The 16,692-nt window shown below is 35.9% G+C and overlaps 2 protein-coding genes and 1 long non-coding RNA gene across 10 annotated transcripts; 2 read left to right on the top strand and 1 right to left on the bottom strand.

Moving 5' to 3' along the window:
• Positions 1 to 102: 102 nt before the first annotated feature.
• LOC117213388 (pre-mRNA-processing factor 6) lies at positions 103 to 4,154 on the top strand. The gene is made up of 9 exons (XM_033458740.1): positions 103 to 753; positions 845 to 904; positions 982 to 1,108; positions 1,185 to 1,735; positions 1,812 to 2,592; positions 2,656 to 2,871; positions 2,950 to 3,291; positions 3,368 to 3,711; positions 3,799 to 4,154. The coding sequence occupies exons 1-9, from the start codon at positions 659 to 661 to the stop codon at positions 4,076 to 4,078; spliced, it is 2,796 nt and encodes a 931-aa protein (XP_033314631.1). The 5' UTR covers positions 103 to 658; the 3' UTR covers positions 4,079 to 4,154.
• A 771-nt stretch (positions 4,155 to 4,925) lies between these two features.
• Positions 4,926 to 16,558, top strand: LOC117213507 (thymosin beta). 4 transcript variants are annotated; one of them, XM_033458898.1, is made up of 6 exons: positions 4,926 to 5,215; positions 14,435 to 14,587; positions 14,764 to 14,877; positions 15,477 to 15,590; positions 15,704 to 15,817; positions 15,899 to 16,558. In XM_033458898.1, exons 2-6 carry the CDS (start codon positions 14,458 to 14,460, stop codon positions 15,925 to 15,927), a joined length of 501 nt encoding a protein of 166 aa, XP_033314789.1. In that variant the 5' UTR covers positions 4,926 to 5,215; positions 14,435 to 14,457; the 3' UTR covers positions 15,928 to 16,558. The 4 variants fall into 4 exon arrangements, with proteins under 4 accessions (XP_033314789.1, XP_033314816.1, XP_033314808.1 ...); XM_033458917.1 differs by lacking the exon at positions 4,926 to 5,215 and adding an exon at positions 12,489 to 12,513; XM_033458908.1 differs by lacking the exon at positions 4,926 to 5,215 and adding an exon at positions 14,040 to 14,167.
• On the bottom strand, positions 5,619 to 11,052 carry LOC117213529. Of its 5 annotated transcripts, none has more exons than XR_004488674.1 (6): positions 10,895 to 11,052; positions 8,319 to 9,771; positions 7,292 to 8,248; positions 7,121 to 7,229; positions 6,719 to 7,012; positions 6,127 to 6,555 (listed from the first exon to the last, which is right to left on the bottom strand). It is a non-coding gene; the product is annotated as an uncharacterized LOC117213529 (long non-coding RNA). The 5 variants fall into 5 exon arrangements; XR_004488675.1 differs by lacking the exon at positions 7,121 to 7,229 and having other exon boundaries at positions 7,292 to 7,425; positions 7,969 to 8,248; positions 10,895 to 11,051; XR_004488677.1 differs by lacking the exons at positions 6,127 to 6,555; positions 7,121 to 7,229 and adding an exon at positions 5,619 to 6,046.
• Positions 16,559 to 16,692: the final 134 nt, after the last annotated feature.

The raw sequence follows: 16,692 nt of genomic DNA, 5'->3' as shown, positions 1-16,692 counted from the left end.
GTTACTTTATGAAATATATCTATATTATTATATATGCGTACTATTAGTTTATAAATATTTCAAGTTTTGTTCAATAAAAATTATTAGGAAGGTAACGATGAAATACAAAATACCGTCAGTCGTCCGTAGCGTTTAAATATACTGGGACTTTTCGACACAAAATCGAAACAGTGCGATCACGCTGCTTGGAACTCAAATGGTTAATAAATTAATGCCGAAACTTTCAATAATTTATCGACTAATGTAAGATATTTCAGTCTATTAAATCTTTCTTGTAACTTGTAGAATTACAAGGCCCAAAGAATTTTTGATTATGTACATTTTGTAAATTTCTGTTATATGTCTAATGGTTGGCAAAATTGTGAGAGAACTTTAATATTGTACTGGATTTTTATTTTACTATGTAGTGTTTTGGCGTAAATCAATTTTACTACTGTAACATAAAGTAATCAAATTATTAAAAATTATTTATCTACAGTTTATTTTTTATGGACTAATGATAAATTTACCCCTATTAAATGTTAATTTCTTCAAAGTGCCATCTAGCATTAAGAAGTTACCTTTCAAGCTTTTGAAGCAGACGTTTGTATCATTTAAAGGTTAGATGTACAAAAGAATTTTGTTTGTGTTTACATAAGTGGATCAACAAAAAGTTAGAATGGCAGGTCCATCGGTTTCGTTATCAACGAGGAACAAAAAACATTTTTTGGGTGTTCCGGCACCTTTAGGATATGTTGCTGGTGTTGGGAGAGGGTAATATATAAGAAGCAATGTTATTTAGCTAACCTAACCCCTTTTAATGAAATAAAATATTAATATATGGCTTTAACACCTTGTTTTTTAGAGCTACTGGATTTACAACTAGATCTGATATCGGTCCAGCTCGTGATGCTAACGATGTTTCGTGAGTACTGTATTATATTCCAGCTTTTCCCCTTTAATTGAAGTATTTCGTATCAATGTTTCATATCTTGTTTGTAGGGATGATAGACATGCTCCACCAACAAAAAGAACAAAGAAAAAAGAAGAAGAAGAAGAAGATGAAGAAGATTTGAATGATTCTAATTATGATGAATTTTCTGGATATGGAGGATCTTTGTTTAGTAAAGTAGGACAATGAAAGAACACTATTAAATATTTATAATTATATGATTCAATTTATTAAATGATTAAGTATCTTGCAGGATCCATATGATAAAGACGATGAAGAAGCTGATGCTATTTATGAGGCAATTGACAAACGAATGGATGAAAAGCGTAAAGAATACAGAGAAAAAAGGCTTAGAGAAGAGTTAGAAAGGTATCGTCAAGAACGTCCTAAAATACAACAACAGTTTTCTGACTTGAAAAGGGAATTAGTAAATGTAGCCGAAGAAGAATGGAAAAATGTTCCAGAAGTCGGTGATGCTAGAAATCGAAAGCAACGAAACCCACGGGCGGAAAAATTTACACCATTACCGGATTCCGTCCTTGCACGAAATTTAGGAGGAGAAACATCTACCAGTATAGATCCATCAAGTGGTTTGGCATCAATGATGCCTGGTGTAGCAACACCCGGAATGTTAACACCAACAGGAGACTTAGATTTAAGAAAAATTGGACAGGCTAGAAATACTTTAATGAATGTCAAGTTGAATCAGGTTTCTGATTCTGTAGAAGGGCAAACTGTTGTTGATCCAAAGGGTTATCTCACAGATTTGCAAAGTATGATACCAACATATGGTGGTGATATCAAGTGAGTTAAAGAAACATCAAATGTATTTTAATGGTAATTATAATTCAAAGAAGTTAATATTTATTCTTAATTTCAGTGATATCAAGAAAGCTAGGTTGTTACTAAAATCTGTAAGGGAGACAAATCCTAATCATCCACCAGCATGGATCGCTTCTGCTCGTTTAGAGGAAGTTACCGGGAAAGTGCAAGCTGCACGGAATTTAATAATGAAAGGCTGTGAAGTGAACCCTACGTCGGAAGACTTATGGTTAGAAGCGGCTAGGCTGCAGCCACCAGATACAGCTAAAGCTGTAATTGCACAATCTGTACGGCACATACCAACGTCTGTTAGAATTTGGATAAAAGCGGCGGATTTAGAAACAGAAACAAAAGCGAAAAGAAGAGTATATCGCAAAGCATTAGAGCATATTCCAAATTCAGTGAGATTATGGAAAGCTGCAGTGGAATTAGAAGAACCAGAAGACGCACGAATTTTGCTCAGTCGAGCAGTCGAATGCTGTCCAACCAGTGTAGATCTATGGCTTGCTCTTGCTCGATTGGAAACTTATGATAATGCTAGGAAAGTTCTTAACAAAGCAAGAGAAAATATTCCAACAGATAGACAAATCTGGACAACAGCCGCAAAATTGGAAGAAGCGAACGGGAATAAACATATGGTAGAGAAAATTATCGATCGTGCAATATCTTCTTTGAGCGCGAACGGAGTGGAAATTAATAGAGAACACTGGTTTAAAGAAGCTATGGAGGCTGAAAAAGCTGGAGCAGTACATACATGTCAAGTTATTGTTAAAGCAATTATTGGTTTCGGAGTGGAAGAAGAAGACAGGAAACATACTTGGATGGAAGACGCAGAAACCGTAATATTTTATATTTGTATTTATAGTCATATGAGCAATTACTTATTGCATTTATTGTTTTAGTGCGCTCAACAAGGGGCACTAGAATGTGCTAGAGCAGTCTACGCTTATGCGTTATCAACATTCCCTAGTAAGAAGTCTATTTGGTTACGTGCAGCTTACTTTGAGAAAACTTATGGAACGCGAGAGTCTTTAGAATCTTTGCTTCAAAGAGCAGTTGCTCACTGTCCAAAGAGTGAAGTACTTTGGCTTATGGGCGCAAAATCGAAGTGGTTGGCTGTAAGTAAAATTCATGAAAAATGAAATTTCACGAAAGTGCTTTTATAATCTATGAATAATGTTATATTCTATTTTAAGGGTGATGTTCCAGCAGCAAGAGGTATTTTATCACTTGCGTTTCAAGCAAATCCAAATTCGGAGGAGATTTGGTTAGCAGCCGTGAAGCTAGAATCAGAAAATTCTGAATACGAAAGAGCTAGACGGTTGCTCGCGAAAGCAAGAGCGTCTGCACCAACTCCTAGAGTTATGATGAAAAGTGCAAAATTAGAATGGGCTTTGAATAATCTCGACGCAGCCTTACTGCTTCTGAAAGAAGCTCTAGAAGCATTCGATGATTTCCCGAAACTATGGCTAATGAAAGGGCAGATCGAAGAACAGCAAGGAAACTTGGACAAAGCTTTGGAAACATACAATCAAGCTGTAAGCATTCTCTTCTTTCTTTTTATTAATTCATTTTTAGTTAGGAAGTAATCTTTTAGTTTTATTTATTTTATAGATAAAAAAATGTCCCACTTCTATTCCACTATGGCGTTTATTAGCACAATTAGAGCACAGAAAGGGTCAAGTTACTAAAGCTCGGTCAGTTCTGGAGAAGGCTCGCTTAAAAAATCCGAAGAACCCAGAGCTTTGGTTAGAAGCTATCAGAAATGAATTAAAAACTGGTGGTGTTAGAGATATGGCAAATACGCTTATGGCAAAAGCACTTCAAGAATGTCCAACGTCTGGTTTACTTTGGGCAGAGGCAATTTTTATGGAACCTCGACCACAGAGGAAAACTAAAAGCGTTGATGCTTTGAAAAAGTGCGAGCATGATCCACACGTGCTTCTTGCAGTATCTAAGTGAGTGACTGTTTATTACGACATTTTTATATAATGACACATGGATTATTCGAATAATCTTTTATCATTCTAATAATTATTTCATAGATTATTTTGGTGTGAACATAAAATTTCGAAGTGTCGTGACTGGTTCAATAGAACAGTGAAGATAGATCCAGATTTAGGAGACGCGTGGGCATATTTCTACAAATTTGAGCTTCTAAACGGTACAGAAGAGCAACAAGAAGATGTAAAGAAAAGATGTATTGCTGCAGAACCCCATCATGGTGAAAATTGGTGCAAAGTATCAAAGAATATAGCGAACTGGTGTTTGAATACTGATCAAATTTTAGTATTAGTTGCAAAAGATTTACCGATTCCAATATAATTAATTAAGTAATTTAGAATACTGTATATATCTATTTTTTAAAAATTAACTATTAATTATAACAATAGAATAAAATCCTTTAAAATTTATATATATGTGTACTTTTAATTTAATTTAAATAGCCAAAAGATTCAAAATCGTTTTCGTTTTGAATGTTTTTAAAGTACATATGTATTTTATTATGCTTAGTGTGACCTAGTAATGCATACTACTATTCTGCATATCGTCTATGGCTTATTTTACTCTATAGTTAAAACAGTTTCGAATTATCAATTAAGAAATTCAATTCATAAAAGATAATAAAATTTATATGATATTTTTCAGTTTATAGGAATACTTCTTTTCCTTCAATACATTTTTATAATTAATACTTATTTGATCCAACTAGAAGACGAAACATTTATTAAAAAGCGCCGTAATGGACGGTATTGCTCTTCCTTTAAATAAGTCAATTTTTCCGAATGTACCGGGCTATTTCGAAGTGCTAGAAACACCCAACGGGACTGCCATATGACGCGCAGCTGGGAATAACTATAAGATGAGTCATTCCAGCTCTCGTCAACCCCTAGAACGTCCTTCGGTCCTGCTCCCTTTCCATTGTGCCAAAAATAGCAATGGTGCATTTCTTCGGTACTTTTGCTTGCGACTGCTATTCCAATTTATCCAGGAATAATATCCGTCGTATAAATGATTGCTAAATGAAGAAAAAGAACATAATCTAATAACGAAATAAAAGTATTGAAAGCGAGTTTACGCTTAAAAAACATGAAACTTTTTCGTGCATCGAATGCAAAATCATACTTGTCGCGAAGGGTGAGTCAGCTACCCTCCCGATGACGGTCAAGGAGACCATTGGAGGAAGTGTTCGATGGATGGAAGGAGGAATTTGGTAGTGAGCGGGAGTGAAACGATGGTGCGTGATTGGCCAACGTTCGGGGTCTGAATTTGTGGTGGGGTTGAACGGTGCGAGCGTAGGATCGGCAGAAGGAAGAGTGGAAGAGTGGTTCGCCGGTGTTACCTGGTGTTACGTGCCGTGGAATCACTAGCCGGTCAGTCAGTGTACTGCCTCCATCCTGCCCTTGAACGTTTGGCTGGACGGTGTTGCGCTTGCCTATCTCTCTAAGTGACAACTGACAGGTCAGTGCTCTTTGCCGCCGATGCATTCTATCTACGATCATCTAAATTGCATGCGCTTTCAAGTGTATAAAAAAGCATACGGTGATATTTTCGTTGACGTATCAAAGCGAACCGGCTTTCTTCGTTGCCGTTCGAAGAAAGGCGGTATCGTGTATCGTGTGTGTATACTTGCATGTTTTTTAAGAAGACGAAAACTGGTCGAAGACGATCGGTATCGGTTAGTCACTCGAATCATTCTTCCTGCGCCTGAACTTGGAAATCGCCATAAGGATAATATACTTTTGAGGATATCGATCGTCTTCATTATTCGCCGATCGAAAATGGAGGGGTGTGGTCAAATCTCCATACGCGTTCTGTACACCTACGAATCTGAATCGTTGATACGAAACAATAAATTTTTTTATTTTTTTTCTTTTATATAGCAGGCGTTTAAAATATTTTATCATAGCGTCTTGTATAAATTACTATTATACTTTTGCGATATTTGAATATCTAAAATAAGAAATATTATTACCACCCTTCGTGTTTTACACACTTTATAATCCGTAGAAATATATTTTTATATATGCCGGTAAACATTTGAAATAATAATTAAGCTTGAAATAAATGAGTCATACGAATTTTGGAAGCATTGGCCATTAAGTAAGTAAGTACTTATCGCTGGGCTCTTGTGAGTCCGTTAGGATGATAGGATGGGATAAGGGCGTGGTTTTGACAGATGCACTCCGCCGCGCATCAGGCACACAAATGCGCTTCTGGTTGCCGACTGGCAAGCACGCTTTTATCCTTGTAATCGCAAGTATTTACTGCCTTTCGTCAGGAGCTAGATTTCTGGAAAAGTTAACTTTTCCCTTGAAAATATTTGGAAACAAATAATAGTAATTAAGTAATTATTTCAAGTAAAACAATAATGAAACAAATATTCTTTTTAATAAATAGTTGCCTTGGTGGACTCATTACATTGCAGTACATGCAATACAAATTGCATTTTTCTCTAATTAAATCTACACATATTCATGCGTGGTATCTTCATAAGGGAGAATCCAGCGGTATTTGCATCTTATCATGTCTCGGACAAGTTGGCTCGTTTCAAGGCAAACGAGCAGATATTTCGAATAAGTAAAACACTCTAGAAATTCTGTTTATCGATTTGTATAGCAGACACAATTTTTATTTGCGATGTCTCATACGTATAACACATCGGTTTACTCTTGAACATAACGAGTATGATAACTTGTATCTATGTATTTGTAATTTAGTGCGTCCAAACTAGATAAATATCTGATGACAAATCCATACTTCCACTAGAAGATTTCTTTAAATAAGATTCAGTCGTTTATCTGAAAATAAATACATTTTTATAATCTATTCTAATAGCACGTATTTTACATCTATGCCTTTTAATAATTCTGATATATACTTCTGTTATCTACAAATGCTTGCGTGTTAATGGAAAAAGAACGAGGATCGAGGTAAATCCCACGCGATGTATTAAAAAATCACCTTTTTACCATTGACCATGAAAGTCGAGGTCGTCGATACGTTATGTAGTACGCATAGATAGCTGTGAAGAGTTCAGATACCCCACTCTTCGACCCCCGCATTGCCAATCGATGAAACCGTCTGCCACCAGTCGACCGCTCCCCCGATGCAACCCTACATGTATAAAACCGACACGTATATATTTACACGACAGCCCCAAAGGGGCGCGCGCGCACCGCTATTTCATTCACGTTCCGGAAGAGAAATATCCTAAGACTTTTTCGAGCACACTCAAGGTCGATTCTGGACTAGAACCTAGAACACAATCTACAGTTGAATCTAGAATATAATGGGATGATTAATAAAAAGAAAATATTAAAGAGCTTTAAATTTATTAAACAAATGGTAGAATATTTATCGTACGTTCCTGACGAAATGAGTGCCTTCTGAACACGAGTGTATCACCCCTTATTTGTCAAGTATCACAATCGGGATGTCGCTTGTCATGCAGAAGCGTAATGACGAAAGCAATCTGCAATCAAGATTGGGTCAGAGGGTTCTCTTCAGAGTTCTTTATTCATTCACGGTGTATACCTTGGTACTCGTTCACGAAATCTTGACCGCTGAAGAGGATTCCTTCCGCATCGGTTACTGCGTCGAAATAGCGGTATAATTTAATGTATGACGTGGCTTTCATCGTTCGCGGTGAATTCTTGCTTTTCTTACAACTATAAACGCAGCTAAATATTTGTTAATTACGAAGATATATCGAAATCTATACCTTAATATTGATAAGGTTAATGAGGTTAACGAGATTAACAAAATTAAATTAGGGCTCTTCAATAGAAATTTTTATGATACTTTTGGAGCCTGAAAAATTCATTTTATACGATAAGGACAAAAAGAAGTGTATTTTCAAGTCTGCGAGCAGGACAAGCCGCTTGGTAACACGTAATACGTCCCTGAACGTACGCGCCACCGCTCGATACGATACGCGCGCGTCCAGGGTTCGTTAGCCGTCACGGTTGCACGAAAGAGAGAGAGGAAGAGAAGAAGAAAGAGAGAAAAAGAGGGCGTTTGTATCGCGTTTGCTCGGAGCGCGAGCGCAACACGGAATCATCGCAAGCAAACGCATTTTCTAGCCATGCTGCACGCTTTTACGTGGGTATTTGACGGTATACGTAGGTGGCCAAGCGTGTGCGCAGTCCACCAGCACCATTAACTGGTCAATGCAATAGCCAAACGCCACACGAGTCCGCTCAGAAACGAACCGCTGCATACGCCACTGAGGGTCCTCCATTAAACGCGATTACCCAAGTTAATTGGCAGGCCGCGCGAACTCGTTAGCCGTCAGCCGTAAGATCTCTCTTTACCACGAACCCACGACAATGTCTGCCCAGAAACCTTTGGACGATTAACTGATCTTATCGATTCCACCGGATGCGTTTACAGTCGATCGGTTCCAGACACACGCCGGTCCGTTCACCAGACTTACGTAGAAGTTATGAATAATGCGCGCGATCCCTTTGCAGCTGTTCATATCTTCTTCAGCTAAAAATATATATTATAAATGTTCAATGTACAAGATATGTATGAATGACGTCAAAATTCGAATAATTACTGTTGTTTATGACAAAATACTAAACGTTCTTTATGGTAATTATAGTACAGAGATTTCAAGATACCCAGTTGAACGTGAGTCTCATATGATATGTTCAATCTCGCGATGAGCATGGCTCGTCGAAGCGTAGCGTACACCGACGCGTCCTGCAAACCGGCTAGCGCGTCGGTGCGAGCAACCTAGTTTCCTTATTAACTTGCAGACCTCTTTTCTCCTCGCGAGATCAAGTAGGATTTATCGTGATTTCTCTTCGGACACTGGCGTACTGAAGCTGTTTTTAGCCCTCCTCTTCCCCCTCGTTGTATCATGATAATCCAATGAGATACATCTTTTAGAATCATCGAGGACTACCGTTGCTTTCTTGACTTTTGTGAAATCGACCGACTTAACTTTGTAACATGCCGCGAAATCGTACGATATCAAGCATTTGAATAAGACTACATTAATTTTGGCATTACTATGAGATTCTTTATTATGTATAAAGGCTTGTTTCTTTTTCATAAAGTTATATACAATTTTGAAAAATGAAACTAGCCTTGAGAAGATTAATTCGTATGTATTGGACATACTCAAACGTGCTAACCGTACAACTAAAGCAATCTCCTCTTCTTTTGTTACCGTTACGCATAACGCAGACCAGTGGGTGCTTTCGTATGCGTGCACTCGATGCAAGACTCCTACACGTGTACCGACGATAGGGAGAGAAGAAATATTCAACAAGCGGATACGTAAAGGACACGAATGTGTTTCACAGTTGCGTATTCAGCCTCTTTCGAGCTCTCTCTATATACAGCCATACGGCTGGCTACCATATAAGGACCTATACACAGCCTTGTCGATGCTGACCCACCGTTGGAACGTATCCCTTGAAACGTTCTCTTGGAGCCACTGATGTACGCTATATCTGTACCTTCTCATCCTTCTTGAATCTGTAATTTCTTCCATTCTGTTCTTTTTGTCTTATCGCACTTGTGTATATTTCTTATTGCCTGTTGCAGGATTAGTCTATATTTAACTGATTTTAGAACAAATATAATCATAAGAAATTTTGAAAGAAATAGCTTCTCAAGATAGATTGAATACTGTTCTTCATTAGAAAGTACTTCGATGTTAGATTTTGCCAGAGAGTGAAATTTGTTTCCTGATTTTTTAAAAATATGCTTGTAAAAAATATCGTAGGTTCAGAACTTTTATGTAACACATTTAACGCGACTTGCTCTTTGAAATATAAATAATGTTGATTTCTCTTAAACGATAATGGAATTCCAAGAAGCATTGTGTCATAGTCATAACAGTTTCAAGTACTGATAAAGGTTTTGCGACTTTGAACCAGTGAGTCCGCTTCATGAAATGTACAAGTTTCTTCTGAAGTACAAGTTTCGATGTAAAAGTACAATGTACAATCTTCTTGGCTAGTGATATTTTCTTCTGTTCAAAACAGTCGTTGAAATGCCTAAAAGTAACGAATATAAGCGACGTAAATAAGGAAAAAACGAAGTGGAAGCGAAAACACAAAAAGAAATGGTAGGGAGAGTCCGACGAATATGAGTCATTCTAGCTTCAGTGGTGCACAAGCTTTTTTAATTGTACACTCCTGCCGGTCAAACGTGCAAAACTGTATTCATTTGCGAATATACTTCATATTGCTATAATATTGCACATCGTGAACAGGACAAATCTTGTACACGAAAATTATCATACGATTTTTAAGATTTTGAGATCGCTTAGGTACCGTGAATGCGAAGCATTGTCGATTGTGCATCACTGCTCCAACAACTGTAAAATGTAAAAGAACCGTGAGTGCCGGATTCGATGTATGAACATATGACGAGTCTTTCTGTCAAGTTCCTTACGACGGAACGTGCATGGATTATTAATTATATTTCGACATACATTAAAACCATTTTATTATTTACGTTTCATGAATATATATACGCAGTACATACAAATGCTTTGCAAAACAGTTTATGACGAAGTACTTTTATTATGAATTTATTTGTTGTTTATGAATTTTTTTAATTCTTAAAATTTGGTAAAATACATAAATATAGTGTAGTATAGTAGAAGGATTTTATAAATTCGTAAATTTATAAATTTGTTTGATTAAAGCAAATATAATTTGTGAGATTAAACTGAATGAATGAGAATCCTGGTTCATAAAAATGCCGACGTTTCAGTAAGAATTCACAGAGGAGGATATGTGACCAGAAAGGAAATGGAAAGAAACGCGAACCGGAAGTAGCAAGCTTTAGCTTCCGCTTCGTAACGCATTAGTTACTGGCGTGTAATACGAAATTTAGACAACAAAGAATCTCCAGACAGATTTTATTAATGAGAGATATCGTATCTTGCTTGCGTTTCTCTAATAACATTTTTACACAAACCAAGTCCGACTAGATACGATTAAACGAGTCCACTAATTGCAATTAACGTAACACGTTGCATTTTAAGATGTTACGTGTCCGATTATGTTCCGACATAATTATGGCCAATCCGTTATTTTCACTTATAAAAAGGAAAAAAGAAACACGAACAAGAGGAGACTGTAAAATACTAGACAAGGAATACTTGCCTACCTTTGCATTCACTAGAAACGGTGCCGTTATTCGTCCGGAATTTATAGTACTTGCATCTGTCTACATCTTCCATCAATTGAAAAATCTCTTGCTTTACAATCCTTCTGCATTTTCTCAATTCTTCATATTTAATATGTACAAATCTAGAAAATAGAGTAATGTATAACATACTAACCATGTATAATGCACAATAAAAATAATTAGACTTAATTATGTTTATAAAAATTCATACTTTTATAAATATAATTAATAAAATAGGTACTCTACTTTGAATATTTTCACATATCTTTACATATAATATGTATTATATGCATTTTTGTATCTTCAAATTTTCCATAATTGCATAAAACTGCGCAGTTTTGTAATAATATACAGTGACGCAAAAATAGTAAAATATCAAATTGTACGTTTGGAAAGAAACTACAAAAAATGGTAGAAAAATTGCAGATTATGTAGTAGTAGAGTAAGTGCAGTGTAACCTAACGTGTAGAGTGAATCAAATCTTTTGCTTTATAATCCTTCTGTGTCTTCTTGATCTTTTATATTTAATATTTATGAATCTAAAAAATGAAATAACGTATAATATATAATAATAATATATAATAATGCAAAAATGTTAAAATTTCAAATTTATACGTTTGAAAAGAAATAACAAAGAATGGTAGAAAAATGGTAGGTTGTGAGGTGGCAGAGTAAACGTAACGTACTGTAGTATAGAGTAAATCAAATCCAATTTGAAATTTTCCATGCATTATATGCATTATATGAAAGAATTTTCAACGTTTAAATTCCGACGTTTCTGCCAATATGCATTGAAAGCGTCGCGAGGAGCATTCGATATCGATATGTTTGGTCGATAGACGCGCACACTCGAATGCGCGTATCACGTTTGTGTACACAGGCTTCGTTCGATTCTCGGTAACACGATGACAATGAACCGACTCGTTCGCTGACACTTGCAGATTCTCGCTTCTTCTTGTTTCCGATATATCCGACGCTCAATCATTGTTCAACCGAGAATAAAGAAAATGGGCTAAAAGTTGCAGCAAGTATCGCGATTCGGAGCGATATACAGTTGTATATCGTTTACATATGTCACGAAAGTATTCTTACACTTTTTATGAACATATTACGTGTGTTATACGAAACATTTAAAAATTTTTTTAATGTCGAAATGGCATCCAACTATCATGATTATATTGATAAAACCATAAATGATTTTGGAAATGTATACAACAGTTCCAAATACTTAAGACAAGTATATATTTTACAGGAATCACAAAAGTAAAAACAAGTAATCGTCAGCAACATTAGTAAGTCTCAGTATTCAATGAGATTATTTTCAATTATTAATACACAGTACATGTTTAAGATAATAAATAAGGTAATAAATACATTTTATATTTGACATATTTTATTTAGTAAACTACATTAATTTTTTACTAAATATAACTTTATATTGAATATCTTATAACTTCTATATATTTTTTCAGACTGAATTCAAATTTTTCCAATATAATTTTTGCACTTTTAAATTTCCCATAAATATATAAAAAGCTGCATTCTGTCAGTATGAAGAAAATAAACAATTTTTTAAGAAAAGATTCGGCAACTTACATGTATGTAGATGGCAAAAACTCTAACTCTAGTTAAATCTTTCTTAACTTTTGCTACGAATTTTTCGAGCAACCTTAATATTAGGTGAAGTAAAAAGTTCTGAGCGCTTTTTCGCTTTATTTCGACGATGAAATTAACATAGTCAAGATTATTCGATTTAGATTAAATATGCGCCGTTTTGTTCGATTACTTTTGTCCATTTTGAAGGCAATTTCATAATTCCGCGGTTGAAGAAGTCCTCGTCCCTATTGGTAAAAAACTTGACCAGCTCATTTTCACAAGCCTCTCTTGAGGCCAGTTTTGTACCATCAAGAAAATTTTGCAAAAACTTAAAAAGGTGATAATCGCTTGGTGCCAGGTCTGGACTGTACGGCGGATGCGATAGAACCTCCCAGCCAAGCTCTCGGAGCTTCTGACGCGTCGTTAAAGATGTGTGCGGCCTGGCGTTGTCTTGATGGAACACAACACCTTTCCTATTGGCCAATTCTGGCCGCTTCTGGTCGATCGCCTGCTTCAGTCTGGTCAGTTGTTGACAATAGAGGTCCGAATTAAGTGTTTGCCCCGATGGGAGCAGCTCATAATGGATGATTCCCTTCCAATCCCACCAAACACACAATAAAACCTTCTTGGCCGTTAATCCACGCTTGGCGATCGTTTGGGCCGGCCCACCGCGATTGGACCACGATCTTTTTCGGCTGTTGTTCTCGTATGTGACCCATTTTTCATCGCCAGTCACCATCCGCTTCAAAAATGGGTCGATTTCGTTACGTCTCAACAAAGAATCGCAGGCATCAATTCGGTCCAAAAGGTTCTTTTGCGTCAATTCATGTGGCACCCATACGTCGAGCTTCTTCTTGAGACCAGCCTTATGCAAATGGTTCCAAACGGTTTTCTGGCTAATCTTCAGTTCCTGGGCAATGGAATAAGTGCTCACATGCCGGTCCGACTCGACGATTTCCATGATTTTATCCACATTTTCGACGATTGGCCTATCAGAGCGTGCCTCATCTTCGACGTCCATATTACCAGAACGGAATCGTTGGAACCACCGCTTTGCTGTTGCATTCGATACTGTACTGGGTCCATAAACAGCACAAATTTTTTTGGCCGCCTGCTCCGCCTTTTCACCTTGGTCGTAGTGGTACTGAAGAATGTATCGAATTTTCTCTTTTTTTATCTCCATTTTCGAACGCTGTAACACACAACTGGCTTCACCGAACACAAAACTGACAAAGAACCTTTTTGATGCGTAATATCACCTTGAAATCGGTGTATACTATGACTCGATGCGATGTGCACATCGTGAGATATGGCTCACTAAAGACATCTAGCGAAAAACGCTCAGAACTTTTTACTTAACCTAATATTTGAATACTTACCATAGGAAACTTGTACGTATATATTGTGTATATTATATAAAATATCTTGAAATTTCGTTAGAGTTCAAGAATAATTGGATTCTGTTTTGTAATGAATATAACTTGTTCGTTTTCTGGGCAGCTTTTGTTCAACTGGACGGTAAACAAAAACATATCGTGTTCACGGACAAAACCCGACAGGTCATTTCAGATTGTAGTTCTAGTTGTTGATGTCAGTTTTATAATTGGAAATTCTTCTGGACATCGATATTCAAAGGAAACTCTTGCGGGTAGCAAAGTACAAATAAAAGAGATTGTTACTTTTAGATTAGGGACGGAAAATTTGTGTTATAAAATCTTATAATTTCTTAAATAGTTATAAATTTATTTGTGACGTTTTTGGATATTAACAAGTAATCTATCGAGGTTATATTATACAAATTATTTTTGTAATTAAAATATATGTAATTATAATACACAGTTATTATATCTTATTTAATCAATGATACACAATTGATGTTATGAAATATTTTTGTTAACATAAAGAAATGTTTGCTTGTTTCAGATTGAAGAGTACAACACATCATCATGTCGAATCCGTCGTTGAAAGACCTGCCAAAAGTAGCCTTAGACTTGAAAAGCGAGTTAGAAGGTTTCAATCATGGCTGTATGAAGAAAGCCGCGACCGCTGAAAAAAACGTTCTACCTTCCGCTGAAGGTACAACGCAAATATTTGTTACTTCTCTCTCCCAAAATCATTGTATTACAGAATTATTTGAATGTAATTCTTACGATTCAATATCCTGTAACTTTATAGACATATAGAGCTCTAATATTAATAATTTTGTTTCTGAAAATTATCGATTATAATGCATGTAATACTGTAATATGTAGACGTGCGACAAGAACGACAACATTCTGAATTAATCCACGATGTGGAGACGTTTAAACCAGATCAATTGAAACATGCCGATACGAAAGAGAAGATCATATTACCCAATGCCAAAGGTATCATAGAAACTTATCTGATTTTTAGGGGAATACTTGATTCTCAGATTCCCTGCTTCTACTTTGGACGGGATCAAAAGGAGGGTATGCTGTTGCTTTTGGTGCTTCGAGGTGACCAAAATATACGTGACCAAACCAAGCTTATTCACTTTCGCTTTCAGCCGCTTAAAAGGAATTGTTTTGCATGTCCAATTAGGTTGTCAGTTGTCGGTAGTCTTGTACTCTGTACTGCGTCCACGATAACAACATGATGTTACGTCCACTATCGCGATAAACATTTTTTTGAAATATCCCAATAACAATAAGGCTTTAATGTTCCTTGCTAGAGGAAACTATTTAAAAATAGTATATATACTTTCTTTGCATTAATAAATAAGTTCTCTGTAAAAAATTTATATTTATTCATAATTCTGATAAAATTGGGCAACTACAATGGTTTTAAAATAATTTCATGGTATAGCGACACAGTGAAATTGTTACATAAATATATAGTTGGTGTAATTTCACTGGTTTCCACGGTGACCTTACCTTCACCGTTTTCATAGTTTTCTCTTACATATTTCATATTCCATTCTTTAATCTCGATTTACGCCTTACAGATGTAGCTGCGGAGAAGACTCAACAAACGCTTATGTCAGGCATCGAGACATTCGACCCAAGCAGTCTGAAGCACACCGAAACTCAAGAAAAGATTTTCCTACCTGATATGGATGGTCAGTATTGTATTTCATGACTTTCATATATTTTGTTTACCTTTCATAATTTTTGAGAGAAATTATTAATTTGATCCAAGGAAAACGTTAACAAATCAAATTTTTCTGTGCAGTGATTCAGCAGGAGAAAGAAAAGCAAGAGCTGATCTCTGACATTGAGAATTTCAATCCCGCAAAATTGAAACACGCGGAAACGCTTGAGAAAAATCCCTTGCCTACCAAAGAAGGTGAGCTAGAATTCGAAGTAAATATATTATTAATAAAAGACAATATTTTTCTTATCAAGATGATGTTTCTTTTTGTTTTAGCAATCGACGCAGAAAAGATAGCTGCTTAAAGGAAGCTTTTAAAATGAAAAGAACGGAAAAGAAAGGAAGCAGCGACTCGTCATTTCTTCCATTTTCTATATCGTGACATTTTATAACAATTATTCATACATTGTCGACAAGAAAAAAGGAGAATGCGAAACACTGTGTTAATGTAATCTTATGATTATACTTATCCTACCGCCATGAGCGTCCCTTTCGGCGAGACGCACAAGTCGATTTTTACACAAAACTATTAACAACGGAACGACGATGAAGGTTCAGGTCCAAATTTAATTTAAAAGACAAGAAAAAAGAAAAAAATATGCGATAAAACTCCACAAGCCATTGATCTGATTCCTAAAGTTACCAGCCTTAAATAACTTTGGGCTTGCATCGACATCCGTCTTTAATACTAACTCGCCAAAGGATGTACTTTTTATACTAAGAAAGCTGCACGCAGGCAAAACGTTATTTTCGATAGCAACAAAATTGGTAGCATTGCATGCGTTACAGAATATCGCAATGGTACAGCGGTTGATCTTATATTTCTGTAAAAATCATATTTTATATAAGGGGCTATTGTACTTTTTTAATATTTCGTACACATCGCATTGTCATTCCGATGAAAATTATGACGAATAAAAAAGTAATTTGTAAGAAGGTGTTTTGTAATATTTGAACCTCTTTTGAAGTTTTTTTTATCGAGTTTAGTATTAATTAAATTTATATATAAAAGAGTAATGTATAAGAATTATTATTTATATAATGTATCTTGGAAAATACTCCTTTCGAAC

The sequence above is a fragment of the Bombus bifarius genome, unplaced genomic scaffold, assembly GCF_011952205.1.
Source record: "Bombus bifarius isolate JDL3187 unplaced genomic scaffold, Bbif_JDL3187 scf7180000007970, whole genome shotgun sequence".
In the NCBI taxonomy this organism is placed as follows: Eukaryota; Metazoa; Arthropoda; class Insecta; order Hymenoptera; family Apidae; genus Bombus; species Bombus bifarius.
Note: the sequence above shows the minus strand (reverse complement) of the source record. Positions and strands in the feature narration are given on the sequence as shown.